Raw genomic sequence first — 26,895 nt, forward strand, 5'->3', positions numbered from 1 at the left:
GAGGCAATACTCTCTGCCACAGATTTAATAAATATGGATTTAAGTAAAATGTCAAACCTAGAATTTAGAATAACAATTGTAAGGATATTAGATGGGCTTGATAAAAAGCATAAAAAATGCTAGAGAAGGGGCGCCTGGGTGGCTCAGTAGGTTAAAGCCTCTGCTTTTGGCTCAGGTCATGATCCCAGGGTCCTGGGATCGAGCCCTGCATTGGGCTCTCTGCTCAGCAGGGAGCTTGCTTTCCTTCCTCTCTCTCTGCCTGCCTCTCTGCCTACCTGTGATCTCTGTCAAAAAAAAAAAAAAAAAAAAAAATTTAAAAAAAATGCTAGAGAATTCCATAGTGTAGAAATAAAATAACTAAAATCTAATCAGGCCAAAATTTAAAATGCTTTAACTGAGATGCAGTCTAAAACGGACACTCTAATGGCTAGGGTAAAATGAGGCAGAAGAGATAGAGGCATAGAAGACATGATGGAAAGTAAGGAAGCTGTGGAAAAGAGAAAAACTAATGAATCATGAGGAGAGGCTTTGAGAAATCAGCCATGCCATAACTGAAACAATAGTAGAATAATTGGGGTCCCAAAGGAAGAAGAAGGAGAGAGAGAGAGAGAGAAGGTATATTTTAGCAAATCATAAATGAGAACTTCCCTAATCTAGGGAAGGAAATAGGCATTCAAGTCCAGGAGACACAGAGAACCCCTCTCAAAATCAATAAAAACAGATCAACACCCGGATGCATAAGAATCTTGCATTTTAGGGGTGCCTGGGTGACTCGGTGGGCTAAGCCTCTGCCTTTGGCTCAGGTCATGATCTCAGGGTCCTGGGATCGAGCCTCACATTGGGCTCTCTGCTCAGTGGGGAGCCTGCTTCCCCTTCTCTCTCTGCCTACTTATGATCTCTCTCTCTGTCAAATAAATAAAATCTTAAAAAACAAAATCAATGTGACCTACCATACTAACATTCTAAGGGGAAAAAAAACTTTCAATTTACATGAGAAATACATCTGACAAAATTTAACAAATGTTCACAATAAAAACTTTCAGCAAATGAGAACAGATTTTCCTCAATTTAATAAGGAGTATTCTACAACACAAAAACATCATACTTAACGCTGAAAGATTGAGTATGTTTCTCCCATGACTAGAATCAGGCCCAGGATCTTCCTCTTATACTTTTTCAACATTGTGCTAAGGTCCTTGCCAGTGTAATAAGGGAAAGAAATAAAAAGCACACTGATAAAACATTAGGAGGAGGGGAGAGACACACTCAACAAGAGGATAAAATATTCCTTAATAATACAAAAGGAAAATTTTTGAATGTGGCAAATAGAATTATTCCAGTTCAGCCTAGAGCCTCTATATGTCCATATTACTCATTCCAGAGAGTTTGATTTGTATGTTAGGATACTCATTATTATAGTTGTTATTTTTGGGCATTGTACATTACTAATAAACTAAAATAAGCAGATTAAAACAGCACAAAAAACTAGAAAAAGTGTAATAGGTGTATATGTGTGTATATGTATGTATGTATATATATATATATATATATCCATATATCACCAAATGTAAAAACAAGCCTTATAATACTCAAAGATGAAAACAAAAAACTGAACACCAAAAAAAATTAAAAATTCTACAAAGATGTGTATATTTTTTTCAAAATTTTAAAAAAGATTTTACTTATTTATTTGACAGAGAGACAGAGATCACAAGTAGGCAGAGCAGCAGGCAGAGAAGAGAGGGGAAGCAGGCTCCCTGCTGAGCAGAGAGCCCGATGCGGGACTCGATCCCAGGCCCCTGAGATCATGACCTGAGCCAAAGGCAGAGGCTTAACCCACCGAGCCACCGAGCATATTTTTGTATGAGAAGAAAGCAAATTTGATTCTTTTTTAAAGATCTTATTTATTCATTTGTGGGGCACCTAGGTGGCTCAGTTGGTTAAGCCTTCGGCTCAGGTCATGATCCCAGGCTCTGGGATAGAGCCCCATGTCAGCCTGCTTCTCCCTCTCCCCGCTGCTCTTGCTCTTTCTCTCTTTCTCTCAAGTAATAAATCTTTAAAAAGAAAAAAAAATTTATTTATTCATTTGTGAGAGAGCAAGAGAGAAGAAGCATGAGAGTCGGAAGGGTCAGAGGGCGAAGCAGACTCCCCACTAAGCAGGGAATCTGACATGGAACTCGATCCTGGGACTCCAGGATCATGACCTGCAGATGCTTAACCGACTCAGCCATCCAGGCACCCAATTAATACTTTCCTATTAAGTATGCAAAGAGCTTAATTTTTCTAAATTTAAAGGATAAACATGGAGATTGGAAGTAAAAATTACATGTATTACTAAGACATTTTTACAGTCATAATTAGAGATCAAATGCAATTAGCAGGGTTTAGAAAGCCAAACACTTTCCAAATTGAATTCTTATGTCAGAGAAAACAAGTGTTTGCTTTTAGGAAACATGACAGATGTCACGGCATACTGAGCATTTTTTTTTTCTAAGATTTTATTTATTTATTTGGCAGGCAGAGAGGCAGGCAGAGAGAGAGGAAGGGAAGCAGGCTCCCTGCTGAGCAGAGGGCCCGATGCGGGGCTTGATTCCAGGACCCTGGGATCATGACCTGAGCTGAAGGCAGAGGCTTTAACCCACTGAGTCACCCAGGCGCCCCTGAGCATTGTTTTTTAAACTACTTTTGAAATTTCAAGAAGTACCAATTAAGTCTGGGTAAATTAAGTCATTTATAATTTTAAATTTTATTTCATCATAATATAAATTGTCTCAAGATGTTTGATCATTTCCACTGATTGCTAAAGAAGAAATCATTTGCAGTATTTCCTTATTTTTAAATACCTTGCACTGAACATAACCTAAGCCTTCTCGCCCATAAAAACTTAAGAAATGTTCATGTTTAAAAAAACAAAATCAAATCTCAAAAACTTAAGTGCCTTCCTCAAAACATTTTTAATAGAGTGGGGTGGGTGGAGAGGTAAACATACAAATTTGTATTGTTTAGCCTAACTCCCAAATCCCTTTTATTTAATCTTGTTCACGTTTAAGAATGAACATACCTCCAACAGATCTAATCTAATTATGGAATCATTTCAGGGCATTCTGAATAATCGTATCATTTATAGGTATTAAGGCAGAATAAATTTTAGATTATGTAATTAACTTATTATAATTATGTTCTTAGGACATCTGCCAAGAGAGGTTTCTTCAACACCAATGAATGACAAGCAATATGTTCCAAGACCATTACAACATTCTTAAGATCAATTCAGCTTTTTACTGAGATAACTTATAAAAATATCAGAAAACATAATTTTAGAGAAATTTCCTGAATAGGTTACATCACAAACAGAGAAAGCCAATTTCACCAAAGAACGTTTTAAATAACAATTAACATCATAAGCACCTGAAATAAATTACTTCTTTACATGGTAAATTCCAGCCTAGTCACCAGTCTCCTTCCTTATTGTATCCATGACTATTCTAACATGACTTTCCTCTAAGGGTCTTCAGCTTTAAAGAGACAGACTCTGACATCAATAACTGTTTACAGAGATGCCTATTCCATAAGCTGTTCTTCCTTTTTCTGAGGACATACTCAAAATTAATTACCTTTACAATTTTTTGTCAAAATGGAAATAGTTTTCTTATAGTTCAAAGACAAAAATCACATTAGCATGCTTGGGAATAAACTTTATTACTAGGGCTTTAAATAGCATACAAAGGGGCGCCTGGGTGGCTCAGTGGGTTAGGCCTCTGCCTTTGCTTGGGTCATGGTCTCGGGGTCCTGGGATTGAGCCCTGCTCAATTCTCCCTGCTTAGCAGAGAGCATGCTTCCCCCTTTCTCTCTGCCTGCCTCTATCCCTACTTGTGCTCTATCAAATAAACAAAAATCTTTGGAAAAAAAAGTGTGTCTTTAAAAAAAAAATTTTTTTTAAATGCATACAAGGTAATGATAGTAGTACCTACAGGTAAATAAAAGGACTGCGGGGAAAGAATTCTTAGAAAAAATTCTGCTTCCTACCTAGAGTACCTCTTAAGCTCCCTCTGCTGGCTACCATTTAAATAAAGTAGGAAAAAAATGTCAATCTTCTTTCTTTTGAGAGATGATGAGAGAGGCAGGATGAAGCTGACAATGCAACTATTGGAACTCAAAGGGAAATTTCTCTTAAAGCTAAATCTGACTGATAAGGCTTCTAGACTGCCAAATAAATTCAGCCACTGGGGTGGGTGTGGGGGGGTACCTGAAATATGGGAAATTACTGTCAAGTTTGAATATTAAATTGATATGCAAAAATGCAAAAGCATTTAGTGTAGATCAACTATAAGTAACTAGTTATCATTTATTACCAGAAAAATTAAGAATTTAAATATATTTCACAAACTTCACAGAACAAAAACACTATTAATCTATTAGTTTCAATATTAAGGTTTATTTTTTTCCAGAGTGAGATTAAGTAACAATTTAAATAATCATCAGGATGTATAAATGAACATCCACTCAGATAAAACATTACTGCTTTAAAAGTGGCTATCTAAGAAATATTTTGTATGTAATAAATATATTTTATGTTTAGGTTAACAGGCACCATCTTGAGAGCAGAAAAGGTATTTTTAACCAATAAATAAATTACATTCAAGAAAACAAGATGTTTATATCTGAAGTATGATATATCCTTAAATGTTTTTCTTCATATAGCACCCAAACTTCCCAAATGTCTAGAAAGTATCTCCCAAAATATAACACATACCTTACGTCATAAAAATAAAGGCCAAGAAAAAATCAATTTAAGACAAAATGTACAGTTTATATTCTTAATTCCCCATTCAATAAAATATCAATTGCCAATTTATTAAAAGTAAATGAACTGTATATATGCAATCTGTTAGTGCTGAAAATCTGAAATATAATATTTTTAAAAGTCACTCTTTCTCAAAGTACTTAAAATATTGCATCTCTAGTGGCAAACCTGAAAACTATCAAGCATTTTACTTCCCTAGTTTTCATTCTTCCACTCCCTCCTCTACCCCTGTATCCTTTAACAGCCATCCACCGTTTTTTATTTTTTTGTTTTTGGTAAATATACTTAAAATCTCAAACACAAAACACTGACAATACTCCTTGGTAAACAAGGAAATCCCAGAACAGTCCAAGCCTACAGCTTTGCTCCCAAAGTGTGGCACAGGCTAAATGACAGGGAAAAAAAACAATCAATGGCCCTTATTGATGCAGTCAGAATGCTCCTGAGAGTCCACAACTGGGTGAGAATTTGCTGATGTAATCCTGAAGACAGTTTCAACATATTTTGCAGACAAGTATCAGAGAATAAGTCTTTGATTGATAATTTTTCTATTTATTTCTGCCAAGGCGACTGAAAACACAAAAGCCTTCTCATCAGAGAGGTTAGCATAGATGTCAATTTCCTTTTCCTGTTTCTCTGTTAAAAAAAAAAAAAAAAGAGATAACTTAATGCAAATATGGTAATTAAAAAATACTTGAGGCTTTTAAGTATTTCTTTAGATGACAATAAATATACACAATACTAACAACATATATTAAATGTTATACAGTATCACACTATTAAACTGAAAATTTTTTAAAAATTACACAAAGGAGTTATTGAAATGCCATGAACTAAATGGAAACTCTGTGTGTGTGTGTGTGTGTGTGTGTACACACATTGTCTATAATATCTAAATCATTTCTGTAAAAATCTCAAATACTTCTTTCTCTTCAGTAGGATAAGCTCACTGTTCCAATCAAAATGAATTTTCTCACCCTAAAGATGGTCCTTTCTGAAAATCCAATAGTGCCTTTATGAATATATTAACTTCTTTACCTTAGCCCTGCTATAAAAAATAAGAATAACCAACATTTAATTCAATGTTTCCCCCTCCTGATTACAAATGCAATCCAAGTTCATCGTAGAAAATTGGAAAGTACAAAAAAAAAAAAAAAAAGAAAAGAAAAGAAAAACCACCTACATTATCTCAGAGCTAGTGGAAAACACAATAAACATGGGGCGCCTGGGTGGCTCAGTGGGTTAAGCCTCTGCCTTCGGCTCAGGTCATGATCTCAGGGTCCTGGAATTGAGGCCCACATCAGGCTCTCTGCTCTGCCTTGCCTCTCTGCCTACTTGTAATCTCTATCTCCATCAAATAAACAAATAAAATCTTTAAAAAAAACACACACACAATAAACATCTTCGTGTACATTCTGCCAATTTCTTTTTTCAGGCTCTTTTATGATTGTACTTTGGTCTGTTTTTTGTTTTGTTTTGACTTTTTAATCAAAGTTAAATATACAGAGTCAAATCGTTTTTATTCAACTTGCTACAAAATATAGAAGTCTTCCTTCCCCCATGCACATTTCCCACACTCTATGTGCAACTACTCAACTACTTTTTTCAGTTGTTTCTTTTTGTTTTTACCTCTCTAAGCAAAGTTTTTATGTGATCCTACTTCTTGGTTTTAGGCATTATTAACTGACCTTCCGCCATGAAAATTCAGGATCTTACTGTTTCCCGTATTTTAAGCCCCATACTCTTCCTATCCCATCTTCCCATTACAGTTACATCACAATTTTAGTGAGATCAATATTCAATGTTTATATTATTCTTCTATGTAAATGATTTGACTTTTACTGCACTTTGTTTTTTTCCTGAAGAGATTCTTTTTCCATCTGCTTAGTTTTCATTAGTAATGAGTTGTATAGATCTTTCGAATGTTTACACATACTAGGTATTATATCAATTTTATCTTCTTGAATAAGTCTCTCCAAGTCTTCTGCTCCAATCTGAAATAGTTGATTTCTAGACCTGCTACACAATTAATTATCATCTAGATCTCTCTTCAACATCATGCTGGATATAAATGTCTTTCTCTTGAGTTGGACCCTGTGTCCTGGATCCCAGGACACTTTCTTGGTTTACTTCTTCCTGTTGATGCCAGGTATCCTATAGTGGCTTCCTGAGAAAGGGAGTATAGGTAGCAAATTTTTTGAGACCGTGAATGTTAGAAAGTGTCTACCTTCATGCTAATTCCCAGTGTGGTTCACTAGAGACTGATAGATTTCCTGAGTAGTATGAAGGCAAAAAATTGTCTTCCAACTAATGTGCCACTGTTAGAAAGAGCTAATACCTTTTTTAACAGCTATTTAAAACATTATTGCTAAATTTACACACAGTGAAATACACAGATCTTAATGTACAATTGGATGAGTTCTGACAAAATGTACATCTACATAACCCACACCACAATCAAGATAGAGGAAATTCCTCATGCTCCTTTCCAGTCAATTCCTCCCCACCTCACCAGCAACTACTGTTCTGATTCTATCACCACAGATTCACTTGCCTGTTCTTGGGACTTCATATAAATGGCATCATCTAGCATGAACTATTTTGTGTCTAGCTTCTTTCATTCAACATGTTTTTAAAATTCATGGATGCTATTTGTTCATATATGAGAGTTTGTCCCTTGCTGGGTAGTACTCCACTGTATTAATTCCAAATACCACTTCCTTCTCTTGTTCTTTTCTGCCTGAGCACTTGAAGGAGTTTCCCTTTAACCAGAGGTAGGATTTCCGACGATATGCTTCAGTATAATCTCTACTTTTAATCATCCACTCATCTGGGAATTTGGTGGGTCATTTCAGTGTAGAAAATCAATGTCCTTCGGGTTTGGAAAAATATCTTGAATTATTTCAGCGATGACTTCCTCTCCTCCATCTTCTATGCTCTTTTTTGGAACAACAGTTATTTATAAATGTTGACCTCAAACTGGTCCTCTAAATTTCTTATCTTTCCCATTCTATTTTCTCATCTGCCTCCCTCCCTCCCTTCCTTCCTTCTTTCCACCTGCCCTCCCTCCCTTTCTCTCTCTCTTTTTAGGGAGGGAGAGGGAGTGAGAGATTCCTAAGCAGGCTTCCCACACAGCACAGAGCCTGACATGGGACTCGATCTCACAACCCTGAGATCGTGACCTGAGCCGAAATCAAGATGGACACTTAACCGACTAAGCCATCCAGGCACCCCTTTCATCTCTTTTTCTATTTCTTTACATTCTGGTAGAATTCTTTAATTCTGTCAATAAACCTGTTAAAGTTTTTCATTTCCACAATCTTAATACACACACTTTTTTTTTAGATTTGTATTTACTTATCTGACAGAGAGCAAGAGAACAAGAGGGAGAATACAAGCAGGGGGAGTGGGAGAGGGAGAAGCAGGGCTCCTGCTGAGCAGGGAACCCTGGGATCATGACCTGAGCCGAAGGCAGACGCTTAACTAAACCGAGCCACCCAGGCACCCCAGATTTGTATTTTAAAGTTCATTTTCTAGTACTTTTTTGACACCGCTATTCCATTTAAATGTCATCTTTTTCTTGTTTTATGACTACAGTATCTTCTCTTGCTAAAAACATTAAAAATACAGCCGGGTTGCTCAGTCAGTTAAGCATCTGCCTCTGGCTCAGGTCATGATCCCAGGCTCCTGGGATGGAGTCCCACGTTAGGCTCTTTGCTCAGCGGGAAGACTGCCTCTCCCTGCTTGTGCTCACTCTCTTGCAATCACACACTCTCTCTGGCTTATAAATAAGTAAAATATTTTTTAAAAAATCAACAATAGTTTTAATTTTTCCTCTTTCCTGCAAAAACCTCTTTTATCCAAGTTATTGTTTTTATTCTATTTGTTAGTTATTTTAGTTATTGTTTTATTGTTTGGTCTTCGCCTTTCATATAGATGCTTTCTTCTGTATATCTGAGTAATTCTTGATAATATGAGCATATTTAAGAACAGGATCTGAAAAGCTGATGAGCTCATACATATGTGGAGCCTGACTGTGATCACCAATTTAGGATGATCTGACTGGGCCATTTGTGAAACCCCTAATGAATGTATCCTTATTTCAGGTCCTTTCTCTTGGGTTTTTCACATTTCCTCGAGAAGGTACTGCTAATCTCCTAACTCGAAGATTCATGCCTGACCACTGATTTCAGTATTTACCCTCTTCAATTCTCAAGTAATCTTCCTGATCTCAATCTAGTATCCCTGCCCTCAGTGATACCTGGTGTTACTAAGTCAGAGACTCTGTTTTGTCTAATCTTTTTAAAAGGATAAATCTGGAAGGAGGGGAAAATGAGGTAAACAGCCCTAGCAGGCCATTAAAAACCAGACTTCCAAACAATCTCATTTTTAGCCACAACTTTACCCCTACACTTCCAAACATAGCTAATGCACCAACTCCTGACCTTAGGGGCAGTTGTATAATAAAAATCAGGGTTTTTTTATTAGTTTTTCCTAAAGGGGCAAACAATTTAGGTTTCATGGGTCTACTAAAGCAGTTATCACTTTCTAGAATTGTGTTGCTTTTCCCATTCCTTGTCCTTATGGAATTTGGTCCTTTAAAAAAAAAATTCCTTTACTAATAATTACTTAGGATTTGAGGATGATGGAAAGCTTGGTGTGGTTATTCAATCCAACAACTTTAACTTGAACTCTACACAAATTTTGTATGTTCATTAATAAGATATTCAGAATTGCCCATTATATTTTAATCTTAATGTCACTCCAATAATATCCAAAATAATCATATTCCCCTCATATAAAATGGAAACTTATCTTAAACCAACAAAAATTTTTAAGTTTAATGATTTGTTTTTATGATTGTATAAAAATATTTTGCTATCTAGATGTCTAACAAGCTTTCCTTTTCCATTCTTTCTTCTTCCTATTCTTTTTCAAAATATTTATACACAAACTGTCCTTACTAAAGGTAGGGCTTGCTTCAAAGTTTTCAAGTACCCTATGAGCAAGAAATCAATAAAAACTGAATTACAGTAAATAGTTACTTAATACTAAGAAGCATATGAAAGAAATCTGTTCTAAAATACATAGAGATTTCAAAAGTTCATATTTCTTATGCGTATTATATTTAGAGAACATGGTCTGCCTCAAGAGTTGGTAAAATGCAGCCCAAGGTCAAATCTGGCCTGCCACCTGTTTTTATAAAGTCTTACTGGAACACAGCCATGCCCATTCATTTACATATTGTCTATGGCTGCTCTCCAGCTACAATGACAGGGCAGAGTAGCAGCAACAGAAGGCTGTATGGTCCACAAACCCTAAAATATGTATTATCTGGCTCTTTACAGAAAAAGTTTGCTGACCTCTTCCCTACTCCGACCCCAAAGCCTACCTGAAAAGATCCATTTATTCTACAAAAATTGTTTTGAGTGCCCTCCTGTATGTATTAAAAATAAATCAAAAGTGTATCTTACTCTAGATATAGCTTTAAAACTTTTCTATTAATAAGCTCAAAATATCTGAAGATAGCTAACTAAATTCTTTTCTCAAGTTAATATGAATAAAAATTTAGACCAGCACATAAAAATTTCTAGCACCACTATCTAGATTTCATTACCCCAACTAAAAAACTGTCATTATCTGTTTTCTCATCTCCTTTCACTCACCACCAGAAGCATTCCTTCTCCATTCTTTGGGTTATATTCCCTTTACTTCAACCCGAAAGAATGTTCTGTTTTCTGGGCCAAGCAGTATTTCCCTGTTTTGTTCTTTTTCTGTTGATTTTTTTTTTTTTTTTTTGTCTAGTTTCCCTTCTGAAGCAGTTTTTAGCATAGATTTTTCTGATCATCCCATGTTAAAAAAAAACACATTCAAATTTTAAAAATAATTCAAACTCTCTGGAAGAGCAGCAGAAGAGAAGGAAAAAGAAAATGGAGTAAAATTAAGGAATTAAGAAGTATCTAATTATTCTTCATAAAATACTGTCAAATATGATATAAGCCTTATTCCTTTAGACACACAATAGTAAGAAACCATTAACTCTGAAAAAGCTAAGGACAGCTATACCAGTGAATTTACTTTCCCTCACAGACATAACTTTATTGAAATAAAAGCATACAAAGCAAAAGAAATGGTAAACAGGTTTAAAAAATTTTTTCAATGTCTAAAATTAGAGAAATTTACACTTATGCTTAAATATCAAAAACTGAGTGTCTGAAAAAGCAAAGCATAACTCACCAACAAGGTAAGAAATTATAAATGCATTTCACTGAAGATGAAATTATTTTGATGGAGGTGTTTAAGTAATTATAAAAAGTATCCATCCCTTTTTTCCATTAATTACAGGCTTGAAAGTCTCAATTGCAAAAGATACTCATTCAAGGCCATACAGGGTTTCATTATCCTAGTCTAGTCTCTCTACTCTTGTGTCATCTTTGAAATTTTCCATGATAAAAGATTTTTTTAAAGATATACCAAAAAAAAAGCTGAAGTTTTAGTTAATGTTTAAAAACAATTTACTGGCAGACATATTACTTATCAGAAGAAAGAAGAAAACCTGTAAGGAGATATTTGAATTTATTTTGGACCAAGAAGAATTTACCTAACTACCCAAAATCTGCCTCAAAGTAGAGAGGACACAATGAGCAATTTTAAAAATTCATACTGAAGAATATTTCAATAGTAATTTTAAAACTCATAGTGTAACAGTTTGAAATAAGTTTAACAGAAATCAGATTTATCTTTAAAAACAAACAAAAAAACAACCATTTTAACAGGCTTCTCTAGGTTGTCATATACAAATTATTATCTCTGAATAAACATTAGCTTATTGCAAGGTGAACTGTTCCTAATTTGAGACTTTAGCTTTTCAATAAGAATTAAATTCTCTGATTTAAAACAAAAACAAAAACAAAAAAACAAGCATCTACCCTGGAGGAAATGTTTTCAAACTAAAATATGAGTTGTGATTTTAAGTCCAGGAGCTCATTGCCTACCAAACACTTGCTTTACTATTATCTAATTAAGATCTAGAAAAGTTTAATACTTGAAAAACAAAACTGCTTGGATTTATTCATACCTCTTTCTTCCTCATGTTTTTTGGCAGATGCAGTTTTAGGTCTTCCTCTTCCTCGTCTGATATGATCTGAATGGCTGTTACTTCGAGACCTCTTTCTGTTTTCTAAATCCTTATTTACTGTAGAATTTATCTTCTCTCGCCTAACTCTCTCTGTTCGCCTCCTTTTGGCCTCATGCTTGTTTTCTGTATGGATGAATAAAAGCGATATATTTTAGGGCTTAGCAAGAACTGTTTGCCCCAGTTCTCATTGTCTTCTTTTTCTTTCTAAATAGCACTAGAGTTTGCTGCCTGGCATATTTTATAAAACTACAACCATTACATCTATGTTCCTCACGCCCACACAGGAAAAAAAGAAATTCAACAGAATTCAGATCCACATTAACTCATGAGGTAGGAGGAAATATAACAGAAGACCAGTTTCTTTATTTGGCACCTTTACTTTCAACCCCTACATGTTCACACAATTTCACAGTGATCTTTCTGCCTTTTTCCTTCTCTCTGCTTCCAAGCTAAAAATGGTAAAGTATTAAAAAAGAAAAGAAAAAAAAAAAAACTCCATTCCTTTTTGTCCCCTACTCAAATTATAGACTGAAATATGTCAAATATACAGAAGCAAAACTGACCTTAGCCATAAATACATTAAGGTTACCAATAAAAAGCAAACAGAAAACATCCACAGAAAATATATAAACACTAGGGAAGTAATAAGTAGTTTTCACTTTAGCACAGATGAGATCATTTCTGACATTCTCAGGGCATGCAGATCCCTAAATGGAAAAGCAAAAGAGGAACTTTACTCAATATGGTGATTTAATAAATGCCAAGAAGCCATCCTTTTCACTCCAAACAATTCAAAATGTTGGATAAGACAAACAACAAATTAAAAAACAAAAAACTTGCTTTAATACATACCTGAACTCAAAAGCAACAAAGAGAATTCCCTAAAACCTAAAACCACATGGTAAAGGGCCAAAATAGATAAAATTCATATTCCAAGAAGGGAGCAACTTAAAAGACTGTAATGTAAGTATAGGCTCTTAACAGGCTATTAATAGTATAATTAAAAAAAAAAAAAAAAGACTTTTTAAGTAAAATGGTAATGGTTATTTCCAAATACTGTGCCCTTAGAGAATTACTTAATTCTAATCTCAGACATATACCAGATGATGCAAGAACACTTAATTATTCCAGATTGCAAGACAGTTGTCAAATACAAATAGGGTCTTGTTAAAGGACCCAAGGATAACTTGAAAAGGCTCCCACTGACCACTTTAGGACAATTGAGCATCAGTACAAACAGGAACTGAATAATAAATTGGAACATCAGATATACTTAAAACCACATTACAGGGGGCGCCTGGGTGGCTCAGTTGGTTAAGCAACTGCCTTCCGTTCAGGTCACGATCCCAGAGTCTCAGGATCGAGTCCCACATCAGGCTCCCAGCTCCTCAGGAGTCTGCTTCTCCCTCTGACCTTCTCCCCTCTTGTGCTCTCTCTTACTTGCTCTCTTTCTCAAATAAATAAATAAAATCTTTTAAAAAAATGACATAAATTTAAAAAATACAAGCAAAAATGACTTGGCCACCATAAGAAGATGTGTAAGAACCAACTCTCTATTTTGAAAACTTAAATAGAACAGAAAGAAGAAAAGATTTTATCTAGCTTTTTCTATTCAAACTGTATCACTCACTGGGTAACAACAGGACAGATAAAGAGAAGTTTCTAATTTAAGAAGTACTGTGGCTAAAAAACGAAGAACAACAATAAGATAAAGACTTTATTTATTTATTTATGTATTTGAGAGAGAGAGCAAGCGAGTGAGAGAGAGAGCGAGCGAGTGAGAGAGCGAGCACAAGTAGGGGAGTGGGGCAGAGGGAGAGGGAGAAGCAGGCTCCCCACCGAGCAGGGAGCTTGATCTGAGGCTGATTCCAGGAAACCCGGGACAACGACCTGAGCCGAAGCAGATGCTTAACTGACTGAGCCACCCAGGCACCCCAGGTATCACCATTTTCAACCAGAAATGAACTAAAGGATGTGAGTGTTAAACATAAATAGCTGCTATAATTACAAAAACAGAAACAAGCGGACTTTATTTGTCACCTGACAGAATACCTATTAGGTAGTCTTGTCAAGAAAATCAAACCCCATCAAGCCTTTGAATCCAAATTATACTTTACAGGAAAAATAAAAGTCACTGGAGGAACGTGTTATCCTACATTCCTACACCATGAAGACCCAAATAGCACATCCAGATGTACATGTGATAGCTTCTTTTTTTTTTTTTTTTGGCATGCAAAAACAAGAAAGAAAACAATAGATCAAAGAGAGCTAAAAAAAGATATCGCCCATACCTAATATATGGACCTTAAATAATCTGTTTTTTAAAACTTTAAAAAAGTTTTTATGAGAAACCTGAAAATGTTAACACACATTGGGTATTTAATATTAAGGAATTATAGGGGCACCTGGGTGGCTCAGTGGGTTAAGCCTCTGCCTTCGGCTCAGGTCATGATCTCAGGGTCCTGGAATTGAGGCCCACATCAGGCTCTCTGCTCTGCCTTGCCTCTCTGCCTACTTGTAATCTCTATCTCCATCAAATAAACAAATAAAATCTTTAAAAAAAACACACACACAATAAACATCTTCGTGTACATTCTGCCAATTTCTTTTTTCAGGCTCTTTTATGATTGTACTTTGGTCTGTTTTTTGTTTTGTTTTGACTTTTTAATCAAAGTTAAATATACAGAGTCATCGTTTTTATTCAACTTGCTACAAAATATAGAAGTCTTCCTTCCCCCATGCACATTTCCCACACTCTATGTGCAACTACTCAACTACTTTTTTCAGTTGTTTCTTTTTGTTTTTACCTCTCTAAGCAAAGTTTTTATGTGATCCTACTTCTTGGTTTTAGGCATTATTAACTGACCTTCCGCCATGAAAATTCAGGATCTTACTGTTTCCCGTATTTTAAGCCCCATACTCTTCCTATCCCATCTTCCCATTACAGTTACATCACAAGCAGGGAGCCTGCTTCCCCCCCCCCCTCTCTGCCTGACTCTCTGTCTACTTGTGATCTCTGTCAAATAAATAAATAAATAAATCTTTTTTAAAAAATTAAGGAATTATTGTTAACTTTAATTGTGCTTATATTTTTAAAGGTCTTTTAGAAATATAAGAAATATATAATAAAACATCTATAACAAATTATATGAGATTTGTTTAAAAATAATAATCAAGGGAAGGAGTAAACATGGGTATGAATGGGGCCAGGTTGGCCATTTTCTTCCTGCTCTTGTATATGCCTAGAATTTCTCAAAAAAAAAAAAAAAAAGTAATAGGTAAAGCTTTTTATAGTATGCCTTTTAAAGTTCAACAATGAATTTAGGTTTGTTCCTCTGGCTACCCACCCATCTCTGCAAAATTCTCAAAAAAGAGCTATCTCTACTTTCTGTCTTCAGTTTCTCACCTCCCATTCACTAATCAATCCACTGCAATATAGATGCCCACTCAATGAAACTGATCAAAAAGGACAAAAAAATCTGTTATCAAATCTAATAGTACCTCTCTTTAACCATCTTAATGCCATCCCTCAAAAATTCAACAAAGATGACTATTCTTCTCTGAAAATTATTCTTCACTTGCTTTTCGGGTTTCCAGGTTTCCCAGCTCACCAGTCATTTCCTCTTTATCTCCTTTTGCTGTCTTCTCCCCCAGGTTCTTTCTCATCTTTAATATTACAGCCCTAGACCTCTGACCTGAGCCCTCTTCTCTCACTTACGTTCTGTCAAGATAACCCATAGATCCAAACATTACACTCTATTATTTATGATGGTTCCAAAATTTATACTTTCAACTCTGGCCTCTTCCCAAAGTTCCAGACTGCCTACTTGACAGCTTTACTCTAATATCTTCCAAGTATTTCAAATATATCAAAAAATCACTCTTGATTTTCCCTTCTCCAAAGCTTCATTATATTAGTAAGTAGCACCACCCAGTTGCAAACGCCAAATAATTTGTGATTATCTGTGACTCAGCCTGCTGTTTCTCATATCATCACAAATGTCCACAGGTACTCCTTGCAAAATATATCCACAATTTCTGCATCCTTCTACCTCCGTGGACAACACCCAAACCAAATATGTTTCCTACATAGCTGCCAAAGCTATCTTTAAAAAATTCAAACTGTATAGCTCCCCCTCTAAAATCTTTCATTAGCTTTTCACTGTATTTAAAAATAAAGTCAAATTTCCTTACCAAAGACTACAAGTGTCTATAAGATCTGACATTTGCCTCTCTCTCCAGTCTTCTCTCATACTGCAGCCATTTGCTCACTATACTCCAGACATGTCTTCCTTTTAATAAAACAAGTTCCTTCCTCCCTTAGGTATCTGCATTTACTAATCCTTTTGCCCAGAGTTCTGATCCCAAAACTTTTAATGAGACTACTTATTTACTTCAAATGTTGATTTATAGGTTACCTTCCCATGAGTCTTACAGCCCAAATTACTTTTTATAATCTAATATTATAATATGTTATGTACTTATATGTTCAATCTCTCATTAGAATATAAACTCCATGGAAGTTGGGATGCCCCTGTCTGTCTCATTCACAGAATCTAGAACACTATCTACACATATTAAGTAGTGCTGAATAAATAAAATCAGAGCACATGCATCTACCTCCCGCTTTCTGGAAAATCCCACTGAAAAGAGAATAAACATGGGTAAAAGATAAAGAGAAAAAGGAAAATAGATCTGTACTGATGGAAACAAGGATACTATCATGCCCCTGAAATTACAGAATTTCAGCAAATGAGCAAGTTCACAGATTCCGATTAAGAAACCAGAATAGTGGGGCGCCTGGGTAGCTCAGTGGGTTAAAGCCTCTGCCTTCAGCTCAGGTCATGATCCCAGGGTCCTGGGATGAAGCACACTGTTTTGGGCTCTCTGCTTAAGAGGGAGCCTGCTTCCTCCTCTCTCTCTCTCTCTCTCTCTCTCTCTCTGCCTGCTTTTCTGCCTACTTGTGAGCTCTGTCAAATAAATAAATAAAATCTTAAAAAGAAAGAAAGAAAGAAAGAGAAAAGACACCAGAACAGGGAGCACCTGGATGGCTCAGTCAGTGAAGCCTCCAACTCCTGCTTTTGGCTAAGGTCATGGTCTCAGGATTGTGGGACTGAACCTGGTATCAGGCTCTGTACGCAGTGGGGAGTCTGCCTGAGATTCTCCCTCTCTTCCTCTGCCCCTCCCTGAGCTCTCTAAAATAAATAAATAAATCTTAAAAAAGAAAGAATGGAAGAAACCTGAATAGAAGACACTACAATCCAAAAAAGAAACAAAAGATGGCTCCTATAGAAGGGAGAACTGTTCTTCCCCAAAATACTCCCAAGATAGAACAAAAAGTACAATAAGGGAGAGCAGGCCACAGAGTGATCATCAGAATAGCTACAAGACTACTGCATAGAAAATGATACAAGTTAGTAAAGCTCTCAGGAACCAAGCAATGTTCAAAGGAACTGTGAACCTCCAAAACATAGACAGAAGACACAAACAAATGACAGCTTCTCATAAAAATGAAATAATATAAGGAATGTCACATTCTATCCCAGAATGAAGCTTCCCTTATTTTGGTCATCATGGAATTCAATAGTGTCTCCCAGGCTCATGTAATTTATACCCAAAAGTCTGTCAATAAGCTCCTCCCAACTATACACTGAAGAGATCTATAGTCAAAATAGACTTTTAAAACAGTGTAGGATAGTCATGCAAGTTATCTACACTGAAAAATCCTTCATTTATAAATATCAATAGGCAATTAAGGATTACCAGCAATTTAAGGAAAATAGAAAGTGTAATAGAGAAGGAACAAGTTAAAACAGGAAGAACAAACATAGTTCAAGAAACACGAAAAAAATAGGGGCGCCTGAGTGACTTAGTTGGCTGAGTGTCCTGTCCAACACTTGGTTTCAGCTCGGGTCATGATGTCAGGGTTGTGGGATCCAGCCCCACATAGGGCTCGGTGCTCAGTGTGGAGTCTGCTTGTTCCACTCCCTCTGTTCCTCCCCTATCCTCTCTCTCTCTAATAAATATATAAATCATAAAAAAAAAAAACCAAGAATAGGATAATCTTAAAACGTTCTAAAGTATACCCTCAGAGAGATCTGATTAAACTTTATATCATTAAGAATAAGATCCTTTTGCAAAAATAGAAAACTCAATCCTAAAATTCATATGGATTCTCAAGTGATCTGAAATAACCAAAAGAATCTTGAAAAACAATGTCAGAAGTCTCACACTTCCTGATTTCAAAACTTACTACACAGCCACAGTAATCAAAAAAGTGTGGTACTGCCATCTGACAGATACATAGACCAAGAGACTAAAATAGCCCAGAAATAAATCCTTGAATATTTGGTCAAATGATTTTCAAAAACAGTGCCAAGATGATTCAAGGAGAAAAAGATAATATTTTCAAGAAGTTGTATTGGGAAAACTGGATATCCACATACAGAAGAAAATATAACGACCCTTATTTTATACCACATGCAAAGATTAATTCAAAATAAATAAATTGAATACCTAAATATTAATGCTAAAACTATAAATTGTTTAGAACAAAAAGAAAGGAAAAGCTTCATAACACTGGACTTAGCAATGATTTCCTGGATATGACACTGAAAATACAGGCTACAAGAGAAAAAACAGACAACTTGGATTTCAACAAAATTGAAAATTTTGTGCATCAAAAGACAGTATCAACAGAATAAAAAAAGGCAATTCATGGAAGGGAAAAATATTTGTAAACATTTATCAAATAAGGGATTAATATCCAGAATAAAAAGGACTTCTACAACTCAATAACAATCCAATTAAAAAATGAGCAAAGAACTTGAATAGACATTTATCCAAAGATGACAGGCAAATAAAAGATGTTCAACATCACTAATCATTAAAGAAATGCAAATTAAAATTACAAGTTAACACTTCATACTGATTAGAATGGCTCTTATCAAAAGCACATAGAATAAGTGTTGATGAGGATGTGGAAAAATTGGAAACTCTGGGCACTGCTGCTTCTAACTTAAAATGTTGCAGCTACTGTAGAAAACGATACGGCATTATCACATACATAGAAATACCATAACATCCAGCAATTCCACTTCTGGGCATATATACAAAAGAAATGAAAGCGGGAAATTGAATGGATATTTGAACAACCATGTTTATAGCTGCCTTATTCACAATAGCCAAAAGGTGAAAGCAACTCAAGTGTCCATCAATGTATGAATAAACAAAATGTGGAATATATGTACAATGAAATATTAGGAAGTTCTGACACAAGCTACAACATGGATAAAGTCTAAAGACATTATGCTAAAGGAAACAAGTCAGACACAAAAAAAAATAAATGTAGTATGACTCCAAATAGGAACTAACTACACTAGTCAAATTCATAGGTACAGAAAGAATAGTGGTTGTCTTGGAGCAGTGGGGAAGGGGAATGAAGAGATTATTGTTTAATGGGTATAGGGTTTCAGTTTGGGAAGATGAACATAGTCCTGGAGATTAATAGTGGTAATGGTTAGGTACACAATATGAATGTACTTAATGCCACTGAAGTGTACACTTAAAATGATTAAAACAGAGGGTGCCTGGATGGCTCAGTCAGCTAATTCAGCTCAGGTCATGATCCCAGGATCCTGGGATCAAGTCCAACATTGGGCTCCCTGCTCATCAGGTCATCTGCTTCTCCCTCTCCCTCTGCGCCTACCCCCTGCTCTCTCAAATGAATAAATAAAATCTTTAAAATTATTAAAATATGGATAATTTACCACAAAAAATATGAAAAAAACAAGATTCAATGAAAAAAGAAGAAATCAGAAAACAATATGAACTACTCAAAATTAAAGTGCAAAAGACAAGCTAAATAATGGACACCTCTGAAAGACAGAATTATAGCTCTAGAAAAGGAAATCAATGAAATTTCCTGGAGCCCCAAAAACAACAACAAAAAAAAGAGAATAGGTGACACTAACTGAAGAAAAATGAAGGAAAGATCCAAAAAATCTAATATTCATCCATAACATAATTATTATGTACCCAATATTTATTCCCCCCTCTTCATTAAGAACAGAATGTTCTAATCATAAGGGCAATGGGTCTAGCTAAAATACATACATTCACAAAGACCTTCTTGCAATGAAGTAGCCATGGAATTTTGTTCTGGCCAATGACAAGTAAGTGGAATTGGGTAAGATTTCCAACACAACTTTTTTTAAGCTAGAATGTCCCTCTGTCCCTTTGCCGTTCCCTCTTCTTCCTACTGGAATGCGTAAGGAATGCCTAGAGGTACAATAGCTACCTTGTAACAATAAGAATGAAAGCCAAATCTCAGGACAGAAGGAAGAAAGGAAACTAGGTCCTTGATGATACTACTGAATCACTCACTACTCTTGTAGTGCCAACATCATCTTTCTTCACTAAATAGTGAAAAAAAAAACCCACAAACTATCTGTCCAATCCAGTGTCTGTCTCTGTGGATGGTAATCCTGATATATCATCCAACAAGTATGCAATCAGGATGCCCGAAGGAAGAGAAAAGAGAATGGGGAAGAAAGAAATAATGGGTAAAAACTGCTCTAAAGATTTGAGCCCTCAGATGGAAAGAAAGAATGAGAATGACATTTAAATGTGAGTATAGGGGGGCACCTGGGTGGCTTGGTTGGGTAAGTGGCTGCCTTTGGCTTGAGTCATGATCTCAGGGTCCTGGGACTGAGCCCCGCATCGGGCTCCTTGCTCGGCGGACAGCCTGCTTCTCCCTATCTCTCTGCCTGCTGCTCTGTCTACTTATGTTCTCTCTCCATCTCTCTAATAAATAAACAAAATCTTTAAATAATTAATTAATGTAATGTATGTATGTGAGTAGTGAGTAATGAATGTATGTGAGTACAGGGCTCCCAGGTGGCTCAGTTGATTAAGTGTCCAACTTGGTTTTGGCTCAGGTCATGATCTCAGGGTTGTGAGATCTAGCCCCACAAGAGTACCCATGCTCAGGGAGGAGTCTGCTTGGGATTGTTTCTTTCCCTCCACCCCTGCCTCCCCCCAAACTTGCATGTGTGCACGCACACTCTCTCTTTAAAATAAATAAATAAACAAACAAATAAATGTGAGTACACAGTAAAGGCCTTCCACACAATGGAAAACAGGAAATGTATCACCACATACTTTCTATGAAAAAAATTTTTCCCAGGTCTGAAGAAACTTTCTGGAAAATTTATTTCAGAAATAAAAACACATGAGTTAAAGAAAAAATGGTACTGAAGAAAAATAGGATTATCCTAAGAGTATGAAGGAAGGAAATCTGAGTATAACAGCTATGCACCAGACCTCAAATCAGTCAGTTTTAATCAGAAGAAGTCAGAAGATTCCACAAAAAAAGTCTTAAAAATGAATATACTCATCATTATATAAACTACATGATCAAAAACATAAAAGTACAGGCACAGAGGTAAATAAAGGTATGCATTCTTCCACCAAAGGCAAAAAAAAAAGCCTAAAGCCATGTCCCACATATGAATGTATAGCAATTTTAAGTGATTAGTGTTTTCTGAAATAATAAAATTAAACCTTTATTGCCAAGTAATTCAGAATTAATGTTTAATCACTGGGTTTAAAATACTACTGACAACTGGCAATAATCATTTCACTTTTTTCTCTTAACTAAAAGTGAGTATGTCATTTATAGACTTCTTGGCTTATTTATCAGCCTTTCCTTGTTAACTTATCTTAGACAATAATTTGAAAAGTTTAGATTTAATTTTTTTATGCTTTTTTCCTTCCCCCAATTAAAAATGAGGAGGTTTGGGGCGCCTGGGTGGCTCAGCAGGTTAAGGCCTCTGCCTTCGGCTCGGGTCATGCTCCCAGGGTCCTGGGATCGAGCCCCGCATCAGGCTCTCCGCTCAGCGGGGAGCCTGCTTCCTCCTCTCTCTCTGCCTGCCTCTCGGCCTACTCATTATCTCCATCTGTCAAATAAATAAATAAAATCCTTAAAAAAAATAAAAATGAGGGCGCCTGGGTGGCTCAGTGGGTTAAGTCACTGCCTTTGGCTCGGGTCATGATCTCGGGGTCCTGGGATCAGGTCCCGCATCGGGCTCTCTGCTCGGCAGGGAGCCTGCTTCCTCCTCTCTCTCTGCCTACTTGTGATCTCTCTCTCTGTCAAATAAATAAATAAATAAATCTAAAAAAAAAAAAGAAAAGAAAAGAAAAAAAAGAAAGGATGCGCCCTCCGGCTGCAAGGCGTGCAGTTTGAAAAAAAAAAAAAAATGAGTAGGTTGTTATTTATCTGACTAAACTTAATCTAAAACTTATATCCATTGAGAAACATACAGTTAAATACTAATAAGCTATTGAATTTCTTACTGTTTTAAATCTTTTTTTCTTACCTTTAGAGGAAGTCTTTTATAAACTAGTATGTCATTTAGAATTTCAGCTTACTTTCTCTTTATAGTTTTTATAATTAAAATTTTAGAAGGAAAAACGTATACCCATAATTATTAAACACAAAATGGCAGCCTTGATATCACAAAACACCTGGCATAGCCATCAGAAAAAGACAAATTTAGGGATGCCTGGGTGCTGGGTGACTGAGTTGGTTAAGCATCCAATTCTTGATTTTGGCTCAGGTCATGATCTCAGGCTGGTGAGACGGAACCCACCAGCAGAGGAGGCGAACTCTGTGCTCAGCAGGGAGTCTGCTTGTCCCTCTCCCTTTGCTCATCCCCCGACTCTCTCTCAGATAAATAAATAAATAAATAAACAAAATCATTTTTGAAAAAGAAAAGTCAAATTTAAACAGTTGGAACAAAGCAGAGTTTGTTCTCATCAAAAACTGTTTCTGTCAGAATTTGGTGACTGATCAAATATTTGAATAGTGCTCAGGTTTGGTCTATAGTATGGATACTCTCAATTTTAGGAAACACAGTATTTCCTTTAATCCCTTTTTAATTTTATATTTTATCTTTTTAAAGATTTTATTTTCAAGTAATCTCTACAAGCAAAGTGGGACTCAAACTTACAACCCCAAGAACAAAAGTCATGTGCTCCACTGAATGAGCCAGCTAGGAGCCCCTTCTTCAATCTCTTTTTAAAGAAACTGCTTCAAATTGACAGTTTAGAACTTAATCTCAAGGCTATTTTTTAAACACTTAGGCAAACACTCAATTTAGAAATGATATCCTGCATGAACAAGACAGTCAATTTTAAAAAATTCATCTCCATTTAATACTGGCCCCCCAAAGACAGTAAAAGAAACAACACATACCTAGCTCATTTGGCAAGTTGCCAAAGAATTAATAATTGCCTTGAAGTTCTAGGGCTCCTACAAAACACTGAGCATTTAATACAGATTTATTTGTAATACTCCTTTCTTCCCCTTATCAAAATTAAAAAACTTAAAAATCCTTTAATTTCCATAATAAATTTTATTTAAATTTATTTTGAGCTAGATAAAGTTTATACAGGTCTAGTGTGCTAACTCCCTATTTCTACTGCATTATGAAGATACACAGAACATATTTGAAAAATGTGAGTTTTGAGCAATTCAAGCTTAGGTAAATTTGACTTGACAGCTTATTTTCCTCCTACATGTCACAAAGTTACAAAAGAAATTTCAACCCACTGAAATTTAAAATTATCTTTTATAGCTTTGATTTCACTTTTAAAATAAGTGCAATATGAACTTTACAGATGGCTCCCTTTCTTGTTTTAAATGTTTAATTATGTAAGTAGAAGTCTTCCTTGATTCCTTTGTTACTTAGTGATCTATCCATTTATGCATGTAGAAATAATTTTGTGGGGTCTTAAAAGCAAATGGAAAATAGAATGAACGTATGATACAGCAATTCTAATTTGGGTATTTATCCAAAGAAAATGAAAACACTAACTCAAAAAAATATACATATCCTATGTTCATTGCAGCATTATTTACAATAGCCAAAATATGGAAACAACTTAAATGTCTGTTGATGGATGAATGGATAAAGGTAATGTGGAGTTTTATTCTATAAAACTGAAACCTTGCCATTTTTGAAAACGTGGATAGACCGTGAGGGCATTATGTTAAGTGATATGTCAGACAAAGAAAGATTAAATACCATATGATTTCATTTATATGTGGAATCTTAAAAAACAAACTAGAGCTCATAAGTAACAGAGAACAGATTGGTGGTTGCCAGAGGTGAGGGTTGGAGGGAGAGGAGGAGGTGAAATGGGTAAAGGGAGTCCAAAAGTACAAAATTCTAATTATAAAATTAATAAGTCATGATTGTGTAAATACAGCATGGTGACTATAGTTACTAATACTGTACTGCATATTTGAAAGTTGCTAAGAGTAAATTTTTAAAGTTCTCTTTACAAGAAAAAAAATTTTGTAAAACAAAAATGATTTCATGTAAGTGCTGTTTTATACTTTTCCTTAAATTAATTCTTCCTTAAATTAACTTTAGAGATTTCTCCATGTCAGTACGTAAAAATCTGCATCATTCTAATTAGCACATACTGTTGTTCCCTAAAAGATGTACTCTACTTAATCATTCCCCTACTGATGATATTTGGTTTAACTTTCTACTACTATAAACAGTGTTGCTTATAAATCCTAATAAATATTTCCTGTGTATTAAAAACAGTTGTATCTTGAGGATACATACTTGTTGACAAAATGTCTAGATTCTAGGTTTTGTGCATTTAAAACTTTTAACAACTACAGTCAGAGTGTTCTGCAAAAAAGTTATGCTGATTTACAACTTCACCACTAGTATGAGACTTCGGATTCTGCCATACTCATAAAAGCACTTGGAAATCCTTTTTTGTCAGAATATGGGTAAAAAGAAAGGTATTTTAATTAAACTGCATTTCCTTATTAGGGAAGTTCATTATCTTTCCAAATATATATTATCCATCTTCATTTTTCTTTATAAGTTCTCTAATTAAAACATTAGTTCTGGATCCCACTGACAATGTTCAAGTACTTAATATAACCACAGAGATATTAAAAATTATGTACTCAATCTCCAACATACTACAAACTATCCAAGGCAAATCATACTTTTAAAAAATTTAATTGTAGAAATGAATATTTTTTTAAAGATTTTTATTCATTTATTTGACAGAGAGATCACAAGTAGGCAAAGAGGCAGACAGAGAGAAGGAGAAGCAGGCACCCTGCTGAGCAGAGAGCCCGATGCAGGGCTCGATCCCAGGACCCTGAGATCATGACCTGAGCCGAAGGCAGAAGCTTAACCCACTGAGCCACCCAGGCTCCTTAGAAATGAGTATTTGAGTACATATAACATACTAAACTTTGTTTACACTAGCGATATTCATCTGCATATCATTTGGACTTCAATCCTCTAAGGCTTACATTATAAACCTATCTTATACTCAAGTAAATAGCAGCTGCTCACAGAGGTTAATTAACTTGTTAGAGAGGAAAAAAACTGGAATCTGAATCTGAACCCAAGGTTTCCAACCCCCATGTCTGTACTATCCCAAACTGTTCTCCAGGCTTTGAATACTCTTAACCCTTCTTAAAACTCTTCCCTCCTTTAGTTTCTATGGCACAGTCTACTCCTGATGTTCCTCCATCCTTTTAAACTATTTTTTCTGTTTCTTTCCTGGTTCCTCTTCCTCTTCCAGGGAATTTCTAGGCTTTAATGTCTCATCTTTAAGGTCGCAAGACCATGCTCAGTAAACAACAGAACCTGAGGAAATTCTAAATATAAAATAATAATGAACTGCTTCTTACTCATCACTATGTAACACCCCTCTTCATTGGCTGTTCTCCTACAGCTGACATGTACATGTACATCTTCTCAGTTGACCTAAACTCCCTATCAACCTCCACCCTTTAAGACTGGAGTTTGCCAGAGTTTAGTTGCTGAACTTTCCTTCCTACCCTACCAACCCTCTGGGCACAAGCTCATCCATTTCTATGAGATCAACTACTATCTATTCACTGACGGCTCAAAAGATTTATCTACAGTTGAGGCTATTCTCTGAGCATCAGACTATATGCCTAACTGGGGGGGAAAAATCCACATGGATGATATTTCCTAACCACATCCCAAAACTTAATTCTTCATCTTTCCCTCTTCCTTTTTGTATTTCCTTTCTAACCAGTAATCCAAGTCATTGGGGATAATTGTAAAATTCTTCCCTCTGGTTCAAGTGATTCTGATTCCTTAATACTTGCAGCATCTGTCCCTTCTCTCTGTCTTTGTTGGGTTTCTTCTTTACCTCGTTTCTCACCTGAATCATTGGTATATAGAAGGAGCTTGAAAATATTTACTGAGTAAGAAAATAAACACATTTGTCCTGCTAAGGACAAGAACCGTGTCTTACTCATTTTGGAGACCCAGAGCTGAGCCACCCAGATATTTACTGAATGATCATTCAGGGTTCTCATACCTGAATCAAACACTTAGGGAATAAGACCCAGAAATCCATTTTTAACAAGCTCTCTGATTCCTATCTAGTTAATCCAGCCAAGTCTTTATTTTCATGATGAAAGGGAACAAACTCAAAGACAGAAATGGAATTAAATAACTTCTTGCCACTTCTATACAGACGTAGGATAAAGAGACCTCTCACAGACATGAATATAATTTTTGAATCATCTGCTACTATAACCTAAGCACTCTCTAACTCAGCATTCTCACTTAGTTAACATACTGCAATAGCCCACTTCTATCTTGTACACCCAATAAACTATTCTCTAGACAGCAGCCAAAACAGAATTTCTAAAAGACAGATCAGAGCATGCTACTTTCTCCTCACCCCATTCCACATTCTAGGAATAGTTTGTCCTCATATTTTAAGAAGAAAACCCAAAACTTCTTACTCTGGTTTATAAAGCCCTATACAATCTGATCTCTGCCTTTCCCTCTGGCCTCATCACCCTCACCCCCCTGCTCTTACTGTCTACACTGCAACCACACAGGCATTTTAGTTCCTAAAATAC

The 26,895-nt window shown here is 35.7% G+C and overlaps 1 protein-coding gene across 2 annotated transcripts in view; it reads right to left on the minus strand.

The window, feature by feature from the left end:
- Positions 1-4,419: 4,419 nt before the first annotated feature.
- The window catches only part of CUNH16orf87 (chromosome unknown C16orf87 homolog), a 31,047-nt gene continuing 8,571 nt past the window's right edge, over positions 4,420-26,895 (minus strand). Inside the window, exons 3-4 of one of the 2 annotated variants that reach the window (XM_004744110.3) lie at positions 11,883-12,065; positions 4,420-5,440 (exon numbers count right to left, since the gene is read on the minus strand). In XM_004744110.3, the coding sequence (XP_004744167.1) occupies positions 5,322-5,440; positions 11,883-12,065 (302 nt within the window). In that variant the 3' untranslated portion in view covers positions 4,420-5,321. The remainder of the gene's footprint in view (positions 5,441-11,882; positions 12,066-26,895) is intronic. The other variant, XM_045076021.1, reaches the window with a different exon arrangement.

Source organism: Mustela putorius, unplaced genomic scaffold (genome assembly GCF_011764305.1).
Source record: "Mustela putorius furo isolate JIRA1106 unplaced genomic scaffold, ASM1176430v1.1 tig00000174_pilon_pilon_pilon, whole genome shotgun sequence".
In the NCBI taxonomy this organism is placed as follows: Eukaryota; Metazoa; Chordata; class Mammalia; order Carnivora; family Mustelidae; genus Mustela; species Mustela putorius.